General features: G+C 47.1%; 1 protein-coding gene across 2 annotated transcripts in view; it reads right to left on the bottom strand.

Moving 5' to 3' along the window:
• Positions 1 to 7,611, bottom strand: part of runx1 (RUNX family transcription factor 1) — a 42,149-nt gene extending 34,538 nt beyond the window's left edge. The window contains exons 1-2 of one of the 2 annotated variants that reach the window (XM_023835717.2): positions 7,243 to 7,611; positions 6,906 to 7,025 (exon numbers count right to left, since the gene is read on the bottom strand). In XM_023835717.2, coding sequence (XP_023691485.1) covers positions 6,906 to 7,025; positions 7,243 to 7,300 — 178 coding nt within the window. In that variant the 5' untranslated portion in view covers positions 7,301 to 7,611. The remainder of the gene's footprint in view (positions 1 to 6,905; positions 7,026 to 7,242) is intronic. The other variant, XM_023835726.2, reaches the window with a different exon arrangement.
• Positions 7,612 to 13,171: the final 5,560 nt, after the last annotated feature.

Here is a 13,171-nt window from a genome sequence, read left to right as displayed (position 1 = left end):
CATTGTGACAGTTCTAGCAGCCACAAAATCAGTTTGCACTTTTCTCTGTTTAAACTCATGAGCCACGCTGTTTCGAGAGCCCCCCCCCGCAAATGTCAGTTAGACTGTCACAGGTCCAATCGGCCGTGGGGGCTCATCGCCCCCCCACATAAATTTATCTGACTCATACACCCCCTCGTGAAAGGAAGGAAGGGGGAAGGGCCATGTGCAGGCTGAGCGGGAGGCCTAGAGAAAACGTAACCGGTTATTTTTGTTAAGGTTATTTTCACGAAGCAAACGTTGGGACACGACCATTGTCACAGAGCTGGGGGGGGGTTTGAAACAGGAAGGGGAAGAGTTTTGGGCCCTGCTGTCTCTTATCAGCCCTGGCAAACAGGCAGCGGTTTCTGCTAACCGGCAGTTTTATTTTGGAGCGGAGCACTTATACTGACATTTGTTTATTTGACAGACGCTCCCCTCCGACTCAAACTGCAAAGATCTCAGCCCTTCAGCACGAAAAGCCCTTGGATTATTCTGCCTGACCAGCCAATCCCAGAACCTGTAGTGCAAGTGGCACTGAAAGAAAATACTGTAAGCAAGGATCCAAATCATTTTAGAAATAAAAGCAGCTAAATAAAAACAAGTTGGACATCCCTATTCATACAATTTCCCTAGATTTCTGGAGGCTTCTCAGGTTTAGAGAATATTCTTGGGGCATAACGATTTTTTTTTCTTTTGCAAGAATACCTAAAATATAAGTGTACAGGCATCCAGTCACTGGGATGTCCTGGAGCTAAAACAGCATCTTCGTTATGGAGCTCAGATGTTTTGTGGCTTCACTAAAGCAGGCAGCTACAATAGTATTCCCACATAAGATAGGAAACGAATCACATGACTTCACCGCAAGAGGCTGAAATTTCTTTTTTTCTTTTCCCTGGGCGGTAACTGCTACCGGAAACCTGAAAGGGAGGCGGCCACATCGGTTCAGAAGATGTAGAGAAATTTATAAAGGACTGGATGTAGATTAAATGCATTTCTTATGACCGGTGGCATCAAGGATTACATGGCATCATGTGACCAGTTACGTGGAGCAGATTAAAACAATAAATCAGACCCAGCAGCAGCACAAAGACTTTCCTTAATAGATCAGGTTGGGATGTCTTCAAGAGATAGATATCCTGAACAGAAATTCTGAGACCTGTGCCATAACATATTTGCAGCATTTACAAGGGTTATGAAAGCATTACTGAACCTAAACATTATCAGATAAAAGTAACTGATCTCTTGTAAAAGATAATACATAACTGATGTTGCAGGGTGTAAGAAAGCATCCAAAAGCATATTTACATTGTGTCCGTATACAAATCCTCAGTGGAGGCCAGGTTCTTAAACACTGAAACCAAAGAAAAATATGTCATTTATGTGATTATATTTTTAATTTGTAATTTCTAAAAGCTAACAGCAATTTAACAAGATTTTAAAAAGTGGTAATTAATCATAACAAAATATTAAAAAGAAACTTGCAGCTTATCAATAACATTTTCTGATGTTCAGACGCTGCTACAGAAGATAAGCAATCTCCATCTCAGGTTTTGTTAGGAGTTGTTGGCTTTTTGTTATCTGGTTTTCTGTGGGCTAGACCTCAAAAATGTTTGAATCTGTGCTCTGTATTCAGAAAAAAAAATTGCAGGATGCAATAAAATTCCTGGAGCAATCGCGTACGGGGCAGGCCCTGCTCAGGGTATGCCTGAGGAGAACATCACTTTCGGTTCTCGATCAATGTTCTTCCATCTTCTCCACTACAAACTATAAAAACACAGGCCTCTTTATCAGCAGGAAGCGATCACGCTTCCCCATGCCTGACACGTGCTGCGTCAGGAGGGCTGATTCCACGAGCCCGACGCACGGATCAAACTTCAGCGTGGCAACGGCAAATGGACCATGCGGTGCCATCATTTAGAGTGTTATGGGTGACACACCCGGGATTAGAGATATCGAAAGGGGCGTGGATATTCTGGCACATTCAGGGGGCACAGCATTTAATGCAGCCCCTTCAACCCCCGACAGGTGGTCCAAGGTGACATTTAGGTGGTTAGGGTAACATGTCTCTCTTTATTACCATTTTATATTCTGCATGCATGTTTTTCTTGCCAAGCAGTCTGTGCACTCTGGCCGAAAAAGTGCTATATGAATAAAGGCCCATGTGGTGCCCCCCATCCCAGACAAAGGGAAATTGGCTTGCTGTGTCGGTGCCCCCTCAATAATTATGTTGAATAATGCGTTCATCATTAAGTCGTGGAGGAAGGTCATTATCAGAAACAGATATATATCGGGAGGCAAGAGAAACGAAGCAGCTCTCATTGCAATTTTCCCCGGCTATGACCTCATATCGCTCGGAAATTAGTGCCCCCTAGAGGCCTGACAGCTGTTTGCTCTGTGAAGGTATTCAGTGACCCTCCTCCCCATCTTCATTCCAGCGTAAAGTGGTCAGAGGGATTGTGGGAGCTGGGGTTTAATTGGCAGTGCATGGGTCAGGTTTGCCCCTCCCCCGACTTTTCAATCATGCGGACGGGGGCGGGGGGGGGGGGGGGGGGGGGGGGTCGGGGACTCAGCACCACAGCCTTCGGCATCCTTAATAGATGTCAGATTTTTAATCATCTAAATGCAGACAGAATGCATTCATATAAACACAGGAGAGATTCTGCTGTCGTCTCTGACAAAGCAAATAGCAATTATACCTGAATATGGAATATGGACTCCATTATGAATATATTTACAAATGGGTTAAAAGAAAAAAAAAACAGTAATTTCACTTTCGGCCATACTCCAGGTTGTTTTGTTGTTTTCCCCGGAGTGTGTGAAAGAGGAACAGGCCTGGCCTTTTTGGGAACAGGTGCTAGGGCGTGTGTCCGTGTTCAGAGACACCCTGACCTCAATGTGCAGCTTGAGTGAAGCTGTCTTCGATGACGCCAGTCCTTCCTGACCTCGCTAGACTCCGGGGCCAGAGAAACTGATGCCAGACTAGTACAGAAACCAAAAATGACCACATGTCAAAACTAGGGCAAGATCTGTCGCACCATCTACCCCAGTTGACAATTGTGCTTCTCGGGGCAGCTATCATACGAGAGTGGCCATGGGGTGCCCCTGTTTCCCATCATGCATCTGTGCATCCATCCCCGAGGTGAGAAACATGACAGTTGAGCAAGTCAACTGCCTGCTTTGCCTCGGTCTGTTGGAAAAGGGGAGGTGGTGCAATTGTAATGGTGTGTGGGGGCAATTCAGATTGTCCAGAGAAGGACTTGTGAGTACATCGACCCATCTCAGGTCTTTCCGCAAGTCCCTCTAAGGTGGGGTGTTGCGTGGGCGGGGGGGGGGGGGTCCTTTGTGACTTACCACATTTAGAAGAATTGACAAGCCCTTTACACTACCGAATGGAAATTTATCATAACTTTTCTAAAGAGTCTCTCTCTGAATCCAGTCAAAGATTTCCTCCCAAAAAGTGCTGCAGCCGCTGATAAACAGAATCAACAGGGGCCACGAGGACTGGGCAGGCTGCTTTAGGGAGCTCCTCGCATACGCAAAACAGCTACCTATAAATCTCTCCAAATATCTGGTGCACCAGAACAGAAAAACAATCCCCAGTCACTTCCACCTTTCAGATGAACGTGGGATAAGTCGTGGAGGAAGGCGTTGGGTTAATTTCTGAAATGAAAGCTTGGATCTCAGAGAAGGTGGGAGAATCTGGAGGAAACCCCGGTTCAGCTTACCCCAGATACAAGCTCAACCACAGTACACCTGCAATGGGCAGAGCTATATTTAACTGGAACTATGTGAGCTAGTTGTTTGTAGAGATGTGTGAGGTAAGCATCCTGTAGCTTCTCAAAACTCTGTGCCAAAGTTAGTGACCAAAGTTATTTGAAAATATATATAAGCACTCAGGCTGTGTAAAAACCAGGTTTTAACATAAAAAAGCATAGCTCATTTTTTTCCAAGTCATATCTTACCAACAGCTTTTTAAATTTTCATGTGGACATTAAGAACCAGATCATGCCCATACAATAAATGGTTTTAAGCTGAATGAGGTCAAAACGACTGCAGTCAAACTCAGCCCTGAAACACTTTGGAAATTTTTTACCTGAATGACTACTGACTGTAAAAGTTCCACATGACATAGCAGAACCCTGGACACTTACAGCACTTTACACGCAATGCATCATGAAATGACGTGAAACTTTGCACTTTCTTCAAGATTAACTAGATAGACAGACTGTGATTCAAGTCTGGGCAGAATTTTCTCGACCACTTCAGCAGCGACATGGAGTGCAAACCAAAACTCATTTGGGAAACACCATCTCACGGCCAAGAGCCCTCATTTTCACACAGTAAGCACAAAGGGCGAATGCAAGCTCTATGCCAAACCCCCGTACCACAAACATCACCTGGCCCAGCTTAGCATCCCTCCCTCTCACCCCAGAAAGCCGGTTCATCGACCCAGGTTCTCCAGATCACTTACACAGCAACCTCTAGGGGGCAGTGTGTAGCTCAGCAGGTTAAGCTGCTGCACCCATAATTGGAAGGAAGGTTATTGGTCCAAGTGCCATGGTTGGCTGAGTCACCACTGAGCCCAGTAGCAAGGTCTTCAGTCCTGTTTGGAACCATCTGATTCTGCTTTTTCAAGTCTATGTCGCCTTGGATAAAAATGTCTGCGAAATATCTGGCCTGGTTTCTAAAAAATGAAATACAAATTTCCATCATCATTACTTAAGCAGCAGATCAGTAGGAGCTTAAGTGACATTAGGCAGAAATTTGTGTGTTTAAAAATACCCTGAAGCTGGAGTGTGAATTGTGATAATGCAACAGAATTCAATGAGGGCCTCAATAATTATGAACGGAGACTCATGATGGTTTCTTGCACATCAAAACATATCTCTGAGAAGGGGTAAATCAGGGTTGAATGTAAACTGGATACGACCACAGCAGCAACACCTATCTGCAGGGGTACCACAGGAACAAATTTAGAAAGGAAAAGTAACTCCTAAAAATAACAAAATCTTGAAATAGTTGTTGACTTATCGAAGAAAAAATGCTCATTGTGTGTAACCTTTAGCGTGTAGCAGCGTATACAAGTCATATCAGTACTGCAGTCCTCAAGCCTACACACAAACGCACACACACATAGTGAGGCAGCCAGGCACGCATGCACACTCACACGCGCGTGTCAGCCGGAGCTGATAAACTTCCTGTGTTAACTGTCAACGCTCGCAGCCAAAGTCACAAACACGACAGGAAGCTGCAGATCTAGGGCTATGCAGCTTCTCAGAAGGCATGTCAGAGAGGCTTCTTCTCTGCTAGCCACGACATTTGCAAACACTCTTCAAGAAAGAGCTGCAGGTGGCTGTCTTACATACAACCTGAAGGCTAACAGTCCTACTGACTTGCAGAAAATACTATGCTCTGTATCTCTTCAATACAAAGACCACAAACATCGCCTATAATGTAATACAATGTTTCAATTAATAAGTTCAAATTTAGGCACTGGCATGAGCGGGTGATTAATTGGGGTATGAGTTAATTTAACGGTTAGTGCTCCACTAGTGCCCATAACCTGCCTCCCTGATCTCCTAGTGGGATGAACCATCACTGAGAAAACTGAACTGAAGCGGCTTCAAAGGGAGACAGAATCATTTAGGTGATATCTGCCCCACCATCTCCAACAGTTCCTGTTCTCCGCACCCACAGCTGGGTTTATGTGCTGTTTCACATCTAGTTATCCTGCTCGCACGGCTTCCGCGACACATTTCATCTCTCCACATTTCACTTTACTTTATCTGTTTCCTATAAATCGGCAGGATCGGTCTGTCGCACTCTGTGAGAGCGGGAGCCTTGCGTGTGATAGAATGAGAGAGGCCGGTTTTCCAGCTGCGGCGGCACAACACACCCGTGTGCGATGTGTTGCTCTGCGTGTTAAGGGGTGGAAAAGAGAGGTGCTGCTTCAGATGGGGCAAAACGGCAAGAAGGAGCACAGACTCCCTTCGTTCAGCCAAGCTTAGAGCCCGTAGACGTGAAATTCAGTCAAATGCACTAGGAGACAGTTGGTATTTTCATATCACAAGACGGCACCTGGGGACTGAAAGTCGAGTGAAACTCTTCTGTGGAACAGCAGCAAAAGGTTTCAGTTTTGCATTCCCTGCCCAGGAAGTCTGAAGCGGAACATGCACTACAAAGTCCGTTTAACATACACTTCTGATTTGAAACCCTCCACCACTAAAACAAAAAAAGAAAAAAAGACTTAGCTATACCCCTCAGAAAGGATCAGAAGAATGTGTGGCCAAGTTCGAGATGCCCTGTCTAAAAGCAGTGCAAAAATGCAATCTATGACCATCAGTCAACAATAACCATCAGCTCCTACCTGCAGCTGTCAGTAGTTTAGTAAATAGACTTGGGTCAGCAGTAATGTGTATGAGTAACTGCAGTGCTTTATAAAGCTTCTCCTTAAAAGAAAGAAATTTATCAAAGACAATTAATCCTAGAACCAAGATATGGAATGTGATGCCTTGACTAGACCGTTGCACGCGTTTGTTTTTCCTGTTCATAAACACCATATGTGACACACAAGTCCATATCTGAGAGAGCTTTCTCTGTGGGATACGCTGTGGAACTCCCCACGGCTGCTGGCGGTTTGCCACTCAAGTAGTGGGACAATTCTGCGGTCATCCACACTGACAGATCCATCCGCAGGATTTCGAAACCCTGAAGCCACTGGAACCAGCGGCTGCGAATTTAGTTTTTGGTGAATATGCGCGTTTGTGGACATCAGAGGATCTTACTCATCAGTTTATTCATCCATGGCTGTCCAGTGTTACCATTGTCAATAGTCGCAAACAATATACCCCCCAAAAAACCTGAAAGCCAATTCCACAACTCACCCCTCCCAAAGCATGGCTGGTAGGTGGAGAAGGGCTCGAAGATACTGTTGGAAGCCATTGAGCCCTTATCCTTAGGATGGCAATCTTCAGCTCCCAGATGTTCCTCAAGTTTGTCTTGCGCTGCAAAAAAAAGCATCAAACACAGTCAATTGATCTGCACGCGAACCGGACACACACGCAAGTGAGAACTAAACCCAAAACACGCTGGAAACACGTGCGAAAGCTGGAACCCAAAGTACACAGAACACACATGACCCGCCGTCCCTAAGTAAGAACTGCACCCATCTTTGCCATCTCCACCTCTAGCACTTTCACCACAAACACCGTAGGCACCCACAGCGTGGCGATGGTCCCATGCGTCTGTGAGGTCGGCTCCGTCCCTGGGTTCGGGGCATGGTGTCGGCAGTTAGGAGCAGAACGCAGTGCTGATACCCCTGCTGGGGCAGACCAAGGCTGTGGCTAACTGGTGCTTACCCTTGCAACAGCAGCCGAGAGCTGGAGCTGAAAGACTCGCTGTGGTTTCGTCAATCCGGGTGATTCACACTGAAATCGACACGCACGCTCCCCCCCCTTCCTCTCACTTAGTCTCTCTCTTTCTTTCTCCTCTCCTTCTATCTATCCATCGGTAGTTCCCTTTCCCATACTCAAAGAGCCAAAAGTGCTCATAGCCTTGGTTTGTGGTCGTGTGGTGGCCCACAGAAAGCTTCTCATAACCCCAATTGCATATTTAACTATTCCTTTTCTAAAAAACCTTGCCCCCATTGGATGATGCACGGTCACATGACACGCTGATGCAGGATTTTTTTTTTTTTAATCTGGTATTGTGGCTTGTCTCTCCCAACCCACCTGCTCTCCTCCCTTTAGTGTTAGTGAGGAAATAGTCGTGGTGCAAGTTTGTGCTGAATAAAAGAGAGAGAGAAAGAGAGGGAGGGCAAAAAAAAACAATGTCACTGACACAGTCTTACTATGCAAATCTCTCTCGAGGTTTAGACAGTTAGCCCTGTGTCTGTTTAAGTTGACCAAACAAATGGGAAAATTTACATATCATCTTTACATATCTCCCTGTGGTCTGCAGCACATGGACATGGCAAAAGAGTCCCCAGCGCCATCTGCCCAGCCATCAGAGTGCTGCAGGCAGCCACAGACTGAAGCCGCACAACTACGGGCCCCTTTTAAATTGTGAATCCATCTCACGCAACTTTAGCTAAAACCCATGTGAGCCTAATGTGGCAAGAGCATCAACAATGAGAGTCAATAGAGTCAATAACTTATTTGGGAATGTTTAGGGTTATTATTTCTGGGCCAATATTTGTGAGTGTACATATAAGCATCCCTCGGCACAGCCACCCTGTCTATTGTCTAGGTAATTGGTGTGTGTGTGTTTGGTGGGGGGGGGGCGGGGGGTGTCATGGGATGCTGAAGGTGAGGGGAGCCGCCGGTTGAATTAGTGGGCGCTGCAGGTGTTACAGAGGAGGTATGGTTTGAGGAGTGCTTCAGTGTATGAGTCCGTGCATGTGTGACTGGGGGTGCACATGTGTGTGCCCGGGGGGGGGCAGGGGGGGGTAATTGCGACCCGTGCTCCACTTCACCTGCTCGGGGGCCGTGGTAAATGATGGGGTTTAGATCGCGCCGGGAGGCCCTCAGATGTTTGCTGACAGCAATGCTAATGCTATGATTACAGAGCGCAGAGCCTGGGGCTGGCCCCGCCCTCCTTCGACCCCCCTTGCACCGCCGTTCTCAGCTGGCCCCGCCCCACACCTGTAGGCCGGCCCCCGGGAATTGTCCGCACAGCCCCGGGCAGCTGTTGGGCTACCTCTGATTTTGAGCGCTCTGACTCAGGTTTCCAGGAACCCCGACGTTGCCAATACACCTGTCTGACCCCCATGTGACCACCCCTCCTCCACAAACAGACGCACACACACATACGCTTTAAATAATGACTGTAACTCATAAACAACCAGAACACAGTTATATTCTAGTATCCATATATCTATAGATCTATTGTATGTTTATTAATATACTAGCAGGCAACCTTACATGTCATCACCCATAATTCAGCGGGGATTATTATTGGACCATCGAACTGAACTGAAAACCTTGTGACCAAAGCCCTCAAAGATAACAGTTGAGCCATCAGCCGACAGGCTGGAAGCAGGCTCAGGTATGACAGACGCAATGTTTTTTTTTTAGCAAGACACTGCAGCAGTCAGGACTGCCACCATCTGCCTGACGATGAGCCATTTTCCCGAAACGACCCCCCCAATCTGAGGAGATGTGAACAGATATGAGAATACAGTGTCACCAGACAGCACTTTGACCCCCTCCAGCCCCTAAAGAAAAAAACCCTGTGTGATCCCTGCAGCTGCATCAGCAAGAAAGGGGCGGGGGGGGGGGGTCGGCAGTCAGGAAATCAGAATGGGAAGGAAACATGCACCAGCCACAGAAGCAACGGAGGGAACCCGGGGGTGTGAGAGTGAAATGGACTGTCGACATGGGGGGTCTGATCTCTGCCAATATCGCCCCCACCATTCCAGAGGCTGCCAGTAGAGGGGTCAGTATTCTGGAAGCCACCTCTCTGTGCACGCTGACCTCCTAGCCACAAATCATGCTACCGTGATCAGCAGTAGCCTCCTGTCCTGACTCACTGTGACTCTCAGAGATTAGGACAGGACTTACAGTGACTCCTAGAAACTGATGCCAGACTTGCAGTGACTCCCAGAAACTGGAACAGGACTTGCAGTGACTCCCAGAAACTGACAGCAAACTTGCCAGGACACCCAAAAATAAGTATAGTGACTCCTATAAACTGGAAAAGGGTCATAGTAACTCCCAAAAACTGATACCAGACTTGCTTCGACTCCTAGAGACTGATATTGGTCTCGCAGTGACTGAAAAGGACTCCTAGAAATTGGAGCAGGTCTCACAGTGACTCCCCGAAACTGGTAGCGGACATGATTTTACTCCCATAAACTGGTACCAGAATTGATTTGACTCCCAGAAACTGGTATCAGACATGCTTCGGCTACCAGAAGCTGGAACACAACTCCCAGTGACTACTAGAAACTGTTACCAGACTTGCTGTGGCTCTCAGTATCTAGCACAGAACTCACAGTGACTTCCAGAAATTGGAAGAGGGCTAACAGTGACTCCCATGAACTGGTACCAGACATGATTTGACTACCAGAAATTAGTACAGGACTCACTGTGACTCCCAGAAACTGGAACTGGAGTCGCAGTGACTCCCAGTAAGTGGCAGCAGACTTGCCATGACAACCAAAAATTAGTTACGGGACTCACAGTGACTCCTATAAACTGAAACAGGGCTCATAGTAACTCCTAGAAACTGATACCAGACTTTTTTGACTCCTTGAAACTTGTACCACACTTGCTTTGACTCCCAGAGACTGGAACAGGACTCGCAGTGACTCCCAGAGACTGGAACAGGACTTGCAGTGACTCCCGGAGACTGGAACAGGACTTGCAGAGACTCCCAGAGACTGGAAAAGGATTTGCGGTGACTCCCAGAAACTTCAAAAGAACTCACAGTGACTCCTAAAACCTGGTACCAGACTTGCAGTGACTCCTAGAAACTGATACACAACTCACAGTGACTCTCAAATAGGATTCACAGTGACTCTCAGAAAGCTAGAAAGGCTACTGTAGAGTGGGAAGCAACTCACTGTGTGAGATTCTGGGATTGCTCACTTGTGCCTGGAATATGGGTGACAGCGAGACCAAAAAATGTGTAAGAGCTGAAACACTAACAGGCAAAACCGTGTTCCATCTTATAACTGCTTATCCTGGTCAGGGTTGCACAGAAGTACAGAAAGTGCCTTTTTAGCTATTCATCACAACAAAACAGAATGGTCACAAACATGCCTTAATGTGTTGCAGCATGATTGATACTGAAGAATGCTCCGGAAAGATGGAACAACATGCTGGGGGACTTTCCCAGCACCACCTCTCACCTGGGGTGAATTACTGTGTTTTGTGCCTTTCTCCATCCCACCATAGCAGAAGGCTGAGTCAGAACAGAGTTTGAAGGTCAGGGAGCAGGGAGTCGCAGGGACACCTGCTATAATCACTCCCTCTGGGGGTGGATGAGTCAGGAGATGGATCAGACGGCAAACAAAGAGAAATGAATATCTGCCGTCAATCCCCAGTCCACGACTCAGGCCAGTCTGCGGCTCTTTTAATTACATCTTATTTTGGGAATAGCGAGCACTGTCATCATAAGATCGACCCGTTCCAGGTCTTGCACAGGACCAGACCTGACCCTTGGTGAAAGTAGAGGCTTTTGCACTCATCACCTGACAGGGAACATGAGGTGCACCAGTAGATTTCAGGCCTCAGACCCTTAAACCATCCTCATGTGGTGTTAATAAGATGATGACGAAATGTGCTTGAGCCAAAACACCCAGAGACTTGGAAAATATGAGAATGGATGAACCCTTCAGTGAGAAAGAGAAACACGGGAGGAACAGAGGAGGGATAAACGCAGCTACTGCCCTGCATTTATCTTCTCTGGGCCCACGACACATCTCAACCTTCTGTACTTACGCTGAAGGCGACTCTTAACAGTTTCCAAGCTTCCCCTGCGGGTTCCCTGCGGCTCCATAGTGCCCCCCTGTGGCCAAGTGTCTGATTAATGCTCCTCACTCTCCTCGCACAATTACCCGACTGACTTATGACACTTGAACTTTGAAATGCTTCATAAACTTCCCCTCACAGGTGCCCATCCTCATCACAAACATCAAGGACCCTTCCCTCATTCTTCCCCATATTTCAAACTGATGTATGATCCAGAACTATGGGGTCAAATTCACAGGCAGATTTCAGGAGCAACTTCTAAAATTGTGACCAAGAATTTCCCTGGTGCTACTTTAATAAACCGTACTGTCTAAATTGGATCTAAAGCATTCTAATCCAATGTAAAAGGCACTTAAATGCTGTAAATTCCATGATACAGAATGTCTCAGACCACGCATCACAAGCTCGCTCACACGCACCACACCACACAGACGCCCACACCACACAACACACATTTGTTGAGAAAAGAAAGGTCAAAGTCAGTCTGGGGTGGCGAGGGGGGGTTGGGGGAGGTTACTTCATAAACAGTCTTTGTCTGTGGGGAAAAAAAAACCAGCGGTGTGACTACTTACTGCCAGTCTGTACGATACTACAGGCAAACAACTGGAGCTGGGAGGTGTGCAGGGGGCGGGAGGTGGTGCTGCTAATTTTCCTGAGGTTTGCTAACAGGAGGGGGGGGGGGTCCAGTGACTGTCACTTTCCGCGAAACCTAACCAGCTGTCGGAGACGTAACGTGAAACCAGGTAAGGTGCCAAGAAAAGAAAAAAAAAAAGACCCCTCCCCCCCACTCACGGGTCCCGTGCTCAACCCTACAACAATGAAGGCAGAGACTCCTGGATCAGATATCCCCCCATGGCAGAAGAACGCTTGCCAGGCGGCGGCTTCAAGAATAACCGCAAGTGTGCCCGGGCCTGGCATCACACGGCGCTGGCAGGAGGTCCAAATGCTTCCTCGGCGTCTCTGTTCGGAGCGGAGCGTAAAAACCAGCCTTTGACTGCAAGCAACACATTGACGTGGGGATACCACGCAGCTGTGGGACGAGTTCCATTCGGTGCATAGGCGACGGATTTTTTGCACTATTTCTGCTGTATTTTTTGGTTTGCCGTGGGTGGTGATGTGGTCCCAGCCGGCCTCTGCCAGCGCCACATCAAGCTGAAATAAACCCCCCTCTGAGAAAACGCGAGGAGCACTTCACTGAAGCTGCTGCTGTGTTTCTGGGAATTTCACATGAAGTGTAACTTTAGTGCAATTAATCAGCAAAACCCCAATCAAATGAAATCTGACAAGTTCTGGTACTTTTACTTTAGGAAAACAGAAGAAATTGGAAAAAATAAAGATAAGAGAAACCAAACTAATTCTGTGGGAATGACATGATACCCATTTTTCAAGGGTTGTGGTCAGTACTTTGACAAATAGGCACATGCAGACATACACACACACACACACACACGCAGGCACACAAACGCAGCCATCCACTAACCACTGAGCCTGATATCACTGTTCTTTAGGATCAACCTGTTTTTTATACTAACTGTCAGAGCCTCCACTTCAGTGAGAAACTGCAAGAAAAGATGCACCCCTCCCTCATTCTCGTTACACACACACATTGACCTGCACTGCTGTGAAACCCCTCCCCATTAATTTACAGCTTCTGTGTGGGAACTGATGGGTGCAGT

The sequence above is a fragment of the Paramormyrops kingsleyae genome, chromosome 1, assembly GCF_048594095.1.
Source record: "Paramormyrops kingsleyae isolate MSU_618 chromosome 1, PKINGS_0.4, whole genome shotgun sequence".
NCBI lineage: Eukaryota > Metazoa > Chordata > Actinopteri > Osteoglossiformes > Mormyridae > Paramormyrops > Paramormyrops kingsleyae.
This window is presented reverse-complemented; position numbering and strand designations above follow the sequence as displayed.